The 9442-nt window shown below is 32.7% G+C and overlaps 1 protein-coding gene across 3 annotated transcripts in view; it reads left to right on the top strand.

Annotated features, from left to right (window-relative positions):
* The window catches only part of LOC111631113 (ankyrin-3-like), a 279012-nt gene that overhangs the window by 110885 nt on the left and 158685 nt on the right, over window positions 1-9442 (top strand). For all 3 annotated transcript variants that reach the window (XM_023375329.1, XM_023375323.1, XM_023375315.1), the window contains one exon: window positions 7875-8099. In XM_023375329.1, the coding sequence (XP_023231097.1) occupies window positions 7875-8099 (225 nt within the window). The remainder of the gene's footprint in view (window positions 1-7874; window positions 8100-9442) is intronic.

The following is a 9442-nucleotide window of genomic DNA, read 5'->3' as shown; positions in this document are numbered from 1 at the left end:
GGTTGTTTGTTTTGTGAGCAATAAAATAATTTAAAAATAATTTTTAACGATACAATAGCGACGATTATTATTTTAAAAAATTTGTTAGGCTAAACATCGATGAAAATTCAACGCAAAGTTGGTTAATAGCGATATATTAATAAACTAATTACATGGGATATACTAGTATCCTAATATACTATACTAATAATGTATTTTTTCCCTTCTTTTTGGTTATCCGATTTTTTCAGTTATCTGACCAACCTGAGTCCCCAATTGAGTCGGATAATCGATGCTCTACTATATATGTGTAGTAGACTCATGTATATAACATGATACTCACACTATATATAACAAGCAGAAATACAGTATTTTCTTAATGGCAAATAGCATCATATTGCCAAGTTAGAACTTTTCATTCCAAACTTAGTGAGTAAAGATTTGCAAGATTAGAGTTTAGGATTTCTTCAGGGATATTTTTATTACAGTGGCTTCAGTAAAGAATCAAAACATAAGTTTTGGCAAGAGCAAAGAAATTAAGGTCCATAAAGCACTTCCAAGCACTTTGGTCCAAGTTGTTATAAAAATAATACAGAATTAAACTTCTGTATTCGAGGTGGTTTTGGAAAGTTTCTGAACTAATTCTATAAAAAGTTATGGGATTATCTTATTCAAATCTTGCCGCTGTCCTCTTGGAAGTATATATGATGATCTCAGCATCTTTTCCTCAACTGGAAGATGTCATGGAAGTATGCTTCCTGAAAGTGTGCCAATACTATCTGCAGTTCCGTTTGGATTTTGTCAATGGTCTTGAAGTAGCACCCTTTTAGACTCTATTTAATTTCGGGAACATGGCAAAGTCACAGGGGTCTAAGTTGGGCAAGTACAGAGGGTGTGGGACAACCACCATCTTGTTTTCTGCAAAAAAACTGACATCTTTAGCGAGATGCCAATGGGTGTGTTATCATGATGTAATAGTCTATTGCTGTTGTGCCACAGTTCTAGTCTTTTTGTGACACATCTCTCAAATACTTGAAAACATTACAGTAAAAATCAGAATTAACTATCATGCCAGGAGGAACAAATTTCTGATAAGTGATGCTCTTAATGTTGAAAAAACAATGAACACAGTTTGAAACATGTGCCACTCAAAAATCAGTCTAATGAATAGTTGCTGTAAGCCAGCCAAAGCATTTTGAGGGTCTATCACTGACACAAAATTCAATGGATACACATTGCTCAAATTTATCAGACATCATCACAATCATGTAATGATTGAATGTGTGTTTATTTGCTGATGTCATTCAGTATGTTGACTCAGCAGACTTGGAAGTGATGACTTTCACCAGTACATGCAGTTCAATTGAATGGTAAAGTCTTGCCAGCCCAGTTTGGGAACTTTCCAATACCAGGTGGTATTATCTGTCTGGTAAAAAAGACGATACCTTTAGTTATTCAGGTAGGCTTTACACAAAAATTACATTGTGTTATAATGTTACTGAATTTTTTACCAGTTAATAATGTTATAAAATACAGTTTTGTGGCAAGTGACCTTTTATTTTTTAATAATTGAATATACAAGGGGAGTCTGATATTAAAGGTACAAGCCAAAATTACACTAACATTTATAATTAAAGAAAATATTTAATACATTTCACAAAAACTACATATTTTAGTTTATTTCTCAACATAATTGCTGTAAATATTGAGACATTTATCCCAGTGTGTTTCCCTACCAAAAATTTATATAAAGGTCTGAATAAATGAAAATCCGAGAGGGCTAAATCTGGACTATACTCCACACATCAAATCAAACCAAACTGTGGTTGACACAGCGGAATTGGGAGGTCCTGCAACATCCTCCATATAGTCCAAATTTAGCCAATCTATATTATCAAAATTAGTCCAATGTAGTCCCAATTTTCATTTATTTGGACCTTTAATGAAATTTTTGGCAAGGAGATGCCTTGCAGATCAGGAGGACTTGCAAGACACCATTCTGGACTACTTCAAGCAACTTGACAAGCAACAGTACTGTAAAGGAATGTTCAAACTAGTGTCACACTGGGATAAATGTCTCAACGTTTATGATGATTATGTTGAGAAATAAACAAAAGTATGTAGTTTTTGTAGACTGTGTTAAATATTTTCTTTAATTATAAATGTTAGTGTAATTTTGGCCTGTACGTTTAATATCGGACTCTCCTTGTAAAATCAAAATACAATTTTTTATAAAAATTCTTATGAATCATTTACTATTTTATTTATATAAAAATTAATTTTATATATTGATACATAACTTTCTTTTTTCAATGATTAAGAAGGATGCATTAAAATTAAATGAAACTGTTACTGCAAATGTAGTAACAATTTTAATAAGCAATTACAAAATCATAGCAAAGAGACAATTTTAATTTAATGTAAAGTAATCTTTAGTACCTTGTAGGACTTTCTCTCCCCTGGATACATGAAGGGATACAGGCACCATATACTATCCTGCAACAGATTTGTCCACAGTTGTTGCAACTGCTGCTCCAGATACCACATACTGATAGATGACCAAAGCTGGCAGCAAATCTAGAGATTGGACAGGTCAAGTAAGTGTTGCAAGGTGATGGAAACATTACTGGAAAACACTAGCTGCATGCAGCCCTGCCATGAAAGTATAGGATTTCTGCAACATAATACTGCTTCATAATGACAAGTCTGAAAAATGGACCTCACCTTGCCATACGGCACTACTGAGTTCCAGAGACTGAAGTTTAATCATTGGCAACCAGGGCCCAGTAGCTACTAAAAGTCTCTCACCTTAGAGCCAGACTGAGTAACTTATCCTTAGGATTACTAACATTCATTGCCTCCTGCATCCAAACTCACACATTTTATTTATAGTTTTGTGTGACTTAGTGATTTTATAGTACTCTAACATATAGTTGAAACTTGTAGGCTCTGTAATATATTTGCAATGATGTCATAAATATGACTGATGAAGAAGCTTCTTGCTGGCATGTGGGTGGTCTGCAAGGATTCTCCTGGATAACATATATAGACTGTTACTGAACATTTACAATGTCATCCCTCATTTTGAATCTTTGAACCTGTAACTTTTCTTTGATTTTGGGAAAGCTATTGAAGTTGCATAGATAAAGACCAGGAGAATATGGCAGATATTCCAAAATCACTCGGCCCCATTTCTAAATGCAAATTCTAATCGTGTGTGCTGTAGTGTTATTGTGAAGAATAATGGATTTGAGTGCCATCAAATAGAGGTGTTTCTTATGAATGCTAGGAAGGATGTTTTGCTCCATAAGCAACAACATTATACAACTTGAACAGACTGTGGAAGGATATGCTGGATGGCTCTGCTGAATACATCAAGCCAGAAGTACCACATGTACCATTATGGAATCACATCAAATTGTTTGTAATTTAATAAGGATTAAAAAGAGCATTAAATATTCCAGATGTTTCTTATAGTTTCTGAGATAAAAAGATTGTTACTACTATATACGAATTGACCCTCTTATTGCCATCTTTAAGTTAGATCAAGTGCACCATGATTGGGACGGTCAGCTCATGTTTTTATGGCCTCTCCTTGGCTTTCCTTAGAGACCAATGATGACTGCATACCTTGGTTTTGCATCAACTTACCTTATCTCTGGTTGCGATGGGAATGGGTGACTAACAGTGGACAGTCATTTCTTGCAGTCTTGTTTTCTACCTGGTGGGAGGCTATATTAATCTCTTTTGCATTTAAAATAGTTGTTGCTCTACTAAGCATGTAATGCATAGCAGAGAAAACTGATTTCTGACATCTATCATCAGATTTACCAAGAAGTCAAATGAACTCCTCATTAACTTTGTCCAATTCTGCTGTAGTCTTCAGTCCCTCATTCTTGCTAGTAGTGGAGAGAGACTGCTTTTTGACCTCAGCAATTTCTACTTCCTTTTGCATAATCTACTTTTACTTTTGGAGGAAGAAGGTTTTCCTCCCTCTGAGGCTATTCCAATCTTCTTGGCTGTCACTTTTAACAGTAGCCTGCTTATTGGCAAACTCTTTCTGGTGTTGTGGTGCTTCAATCCACTCCTCAGATAAGTTACCATGTCATTGGCCTTCATCACCTAATTGTGCTATCTGTGACTATTTTTTACAGGTTGTAGTAAGTGGGACTGTCAATTTGCTTTCCATACTTTCAGAATAAAATGAAGTCCGAGTCTGAGTAGGTCTCATAAGTTCCACCAACCGTCTCAGTTTGCAAAGATTCTGCTATCTGTCCTCTTCAAATGTTGGTTTAGGGTTTTTAGTGGGCTTTCTGTAAGTGCAAGCCCACCAAAACCCTGCATGGTGGTGTTGACTGCACCACAAGCAGCCTCACTGTTGCATTGATTACTGTTTCCAATTTGACATTGGCATATTGTCCACACCCAATTGCATACATTAATATTTTATCTGTTGTCATCGTTAAAGTAGAAAAAAGAGGTAGTTGAGGCCACTCTTTCCACAGATGCTGTTACCTTTATTAGTAACCTGTTTGTCAGAATCCCTTTTGGAATTGGCACAGCATTTAAGAACCTCTCAACAAAGTAGTTTACTAACTATTTCACTGGTCAACTGCCCATCCTGCTAGAAGCTTGACTTATGTCACTGTCCTTACTAGGAAACTTTCTTTCTGCTTCCAGTTCTCCAGGACAGATATGATTACTTCAGTGCATGAGATACTTCTAAGCACCACTTTATCCTGAAGACATAAGGATGTTAGCAGCAATGCTGGGGAATCGCTCTGATAATTATTTGTCACAATAGCAGGGCTGTGAAATCGCGTAAAAATCTACCAACTCCGACTTTTCCTTACCATCTGACTCTGACCAGGGGCAGACTTGTTACCGAAAGAGATCCGGAAATTCTGATGTCATCACGTGACCTCAGAATAAAATATTCAATAAATAGAGTTGTAATAAAGATAGAGCATAGAAACTTTTTATTCCAAAGCTAAAAGACTTCTCTAAGTAATATATAAATATGTATTCNTATTACAACTTTTTTTAAATAAAGTGTTAATTTTCACAAAAAAACAGCGAGAACTTATTCAAGGTCCTTATATTTAAATAGATTTCTAATATTTATAATTTTCAGTTTATGAAGCAGAAATAATAAATTATGTCTTATGTACAATAAACCATAAAATTGCAGCAACAACTTTAATTTCTAATGTTTTTGGCTATATTTTACTAACCTTCCATGAAAAAATAAAGTGAATGCTGGTTGCATTCAAATAGAACAATAATTTTTAAACATTCTAGAATAAAATATTTTACATTTCATAAATATTTTGTTCTATTGTTACTGCAGTTTTAAGGTTTATTGGAATATCTTAACTATTGGAAACTACAACAATAAATATTAATGTTTTAATTGTGTATTTTTAAAATATACACCATAATTTCTTGATTCTAAAACACTTCCTTATTGATTTTTTACTTGTCCAAAACAACAATTGGCAATCATTATAAATAGACTGCATGGTGTGTTACATACCAATACCATGTTTTCAGCTATACTATTGAGTATAGCTGAAACATGGTATTAAAATACATAGTTGAAACATGGTATTAAAATTACATAGTTGAAAATATTATTATTGATATAATTCAAACAAGCTTTGCCAATAACAAAGGTTTAAAATTCAACTGCCTTTGAAATGACAGTATTTATGATGTAAGTTAAAACAAATAGTTTTTTACTGGGTGATCATAATCAAAATACTCCTATTTGACACTGTAGAGAGATATTTAACAGTCCAAGTGACTCATATGGTGTTTCTGTGAGAATTTCTATCATTTTTTACAGAGTATCATCAGCAGCCGAGTTCTCATGTGCCAGTGGATTGTTGGAACATAAATTTGGTCAGAGAATGCTATGGCTTGTATGGACAAGTCCAAAGGGATATTCTAGGCCCTGTTGCCTTCCTTGTTCTCTGTGTCCAACTCTTGTATCTTATCTACAGTGCTAGAATACTTTAACATTGTCCTGTTCTTTAAAGAGTTTGAATATAGATTAATGGATAGCAAGACCTTATCTAGAAGGGTTGGCCCAAGATAAGAGAGTTTTTGGCACCATAGGCAACATCAGTTAAAGATGAACTAGTCATCTTTAACAATGTTGGCTATGGTGTCTCTAAATTTTTGCACCCTGCGTAGTTTGACTACAGCTTGGGCCAACCCTGTCCCAAATTTGATTTTAAGAGATTTGTTTAAAAAAGAAAATTAGTATCAAAACTCATTACTTGGCCACAACTGTTGAATGTCACTCTTATTAGTTACAATGACCATCACTTACCAGAATGTGCCATTTCTTGTAAAGGTGTTTTACGAAAACAATAACGTTTCAGCTGCACTTTAGGAATTTTGCCATTGTAAGGGTTCTCAACATAAATCCTTATTTTAAAAAATTGCCGAGAAGAATTTACTTTTACAAAAAAATATTGTGCTACCGCTAGAGGACTATTTTAACTTTTTGCATTGGATGGCGGACAAGTAGCCTACAATAAAAGGTCGACTCTGCTGGGGAATTGTTACTACCTCAACAGTGTGTGAAGGGACCAAATGAAAATGACTCATCCTTTATGTATAGAAATATATTTTTTGTGTAAATAAATCCTTATATTGGCAAGTTCTTGAGAGTCAAATCATTTGTATGGAGAATGTTCATTTGATTCAAAGAAACTCAACCCAGAAGAGCATGGCTATAGAGCTGCCAAACATTGCCTATTTCATGTAATTTGGTTTTTTAAGTAAGAACAAACTAGATAAACAGAAGTTAAAATTTTAAAATAATCAGTTTTATTTTCCCTCCATAAAAATAAATAAAATGTAAAATTCAATTTCAAACTCATGATATGTCTTATACTTGAGGAAATGCAGTGCATATGGTATTTAAATATTTTCATCCATCTGATGATTATATAGTTTTTATATAAAACTACACAAGTGTTTCTATTTTTAAAGAAATTCCTAAGAATTTCAAAAGTGTGAAGTGTTTTTAGAAGGTAATTTTATTATTGTAAACTTAATTACAGTGAAAACCCATTTATCTGGATTATAAAACATTATCTCCCATACTTTTGACACAGGGATTGACTTGCAAAAAAACCTATATATGCAAAAAAAATCAAAGAATTCCTAAACACAATGTTGCTTGAGGTTAACACTGCAGCTTGCAAGAACAGACTTGTTTTCTGTCAATTGGCATATGATGTTCATTTTTATGTATTCTGTGGGAGTGTTCTTTGAGTTTACTTAATATCTTGTTGAATCTTTTCTAATCTTTTATAATTTCAATTATAAAAAGTTGCTACTTTCGTGTTGAATGAAAATGTTGTGCTTCTCATGGCAGTCAATGTTTTAATAAGTTTATCATTTGTAACCTTGTGAGTTATTATTTATTCAACATCCACAGTCACTGTTGTTTCACTGAGTTTCAGTCACCTTCAATCTTTTGTGAAATAAAGTTAACGCCATGCAAATGACACCTAAAAGAAAGAAAGTGGTTGTAATGATGGAGAAGATATTAGAAATAAAAAAATAAAATGTATGTAAACCATGTTATTTATGTTGATAATGAATTTTCCAGATTATCTGGATGGGTCCAGTCCCATTTGAGCCAGATAAACAGAGTTTCATTGTATACTAACTTCCTATTTTCTGTAAAAAAAAAGAAGTTATTATACAGTGTATCTAGTATTATCATACAAGTAACAGTTGCTATTGTAGTTTAATATTGGAATCACATTTAATTATTATATAAAAATGAAATTGTTATAATTCTAATTAAATTAATAAATTTCATTATAATGGATATTATTCAATTTAAAAATTCTTTCATTAAAATTTATTAGGTTTCTCGTGAGTTTCATGGTTGATGCTAGGGGAGGTGCGATGCGAGGCTGCCGTCACTCCGGAGTGAGGGTCATCATTCCACCTCGGAAGGCTTCCATGCCCATGCGCATAACTTGTAGATATTTGAGAAAAGAAAAACTTGCTCATCCACCGCCGCTCATGGAAGGAGAAGCTTGCGCTTCTCGAATTTTGGAAGTAGGACCTGTTGGAGCAAGATTTTTAGGGTAAATATCCTTTTGTTGTTGTTATACTTGCACAACATCATTGGTCATTTAAAGTAAGACCTGAATACAGTAAGTCTTCATTTTAACAGACTAATTTGGAAAGGGGTCTGCTTTTCTATTTTAAAAATAATCATATTACAATGTATAGAATGTAAATTTATTATGTACTGTATATTAAGTAATTTATACTCATTGATTTAATCTTTCAGCATGCTTTATTCATTAAATTGGAGGCTTACTGCATTACGATTTAAACACTGTTAGGCAGTAAATAATAATAAACAAATTGATATATTTTAAAAATTAATTACAAAAATAGTTTTTACAATTGTTGTTGTTGTTATGAATCTCTAGTATTGTTTTTATTTCAGATATTAGCAAAGAACAATTATGATATGTTTACAAAAACAATTTTATTAGTAGATTAATACATTTAACTTATATGAAATTATTCTTTTTAAATGTTAAGACAATGTATTAAATTTTAAAAATTGAGTGTAGTTCTTAAGTAATGAAAGTTGTACTCAATTGAAATAACTTTTATTGTATTTTAATTATTTTTAGAATTTTATCTTATAAGAGATTTTATAAAGGATTTAGTATTTTTATTTACTTTAATTAAATTTAAGAAATCAAATTCAGTTTGAACAAAGTAAATTTTTAGTTAACAAATTTGCTTAGAGATTATAAATGCAATATAATAAATTTAATAATGTTAATATCTTATACTAGCAGACCCCGCCAAGTGTTGTTGTGGCTCAAAATGTATCTATTATAAATTTATAACACTTCCCCCGTGGGGGGGAATTTTTTGAAAAATTTATTCTTAGTGTACATTCTGTTGACATACCCTATTAAAACGCAATCAAAAACGCAAAACCCGCATCTAAAATAGTATAAATAGAAGCAGAGTTCTTTACGGTAAGCCTTAATCCTAACCATCTCCCTTCAGTGGGGTTGAATTTTGACATGTATATTATATAAAAACACGTGTGTATTCGAATGCAGCGTTGTGTCAAAATTTCAAAGGAATTGGTAGGAACAAACGAGCATTACATTTTTATTTATATAAATAGATAGAAGATGATCTGCTTTAGTTCATTTTCAAAGAAAAGCATAATGCCTCACAGAAAAGCAAACTTAGGGCTCGTACTCGTAGTGCCATCTGTTGGACATAAAAGCCTTAACCTATATTATATCTTTTAATTTATATGAATGTTTAACGGAATAATATACAGCCTATGTCCACCCTGAAGTTCCATTCTAAATATTGGTGAAAGAATTTTTGAAATCGGATGAGTAGTTTCGGAGATTACCTGCTGCATACAAACTTACATACATAC

The sequence above is a fragment of the Centruroides sculpturatus genome, unplaced genomic scaffold (genome assembly GCF_000671375.1).
Source record: "Centruroides sculpturatus isolate CEXI.00-Female unplaced genomic scaffold, Cexi_2.0 scaffold20, whole genome shotgun sequence".
In the NCBI taxonomy this organism is placed as follows: Eukaryota; Metazoa; Arthropoda; class Arachnida; order Scorpiones; family Buthidae; genus Centruroides; species Centruroides sculpturatus.
The sequence above is the reverse complement of the archived record's forward strand: the minus strand, read 5'-3'. Positions and strand labels throughout refer to the sequence as shown.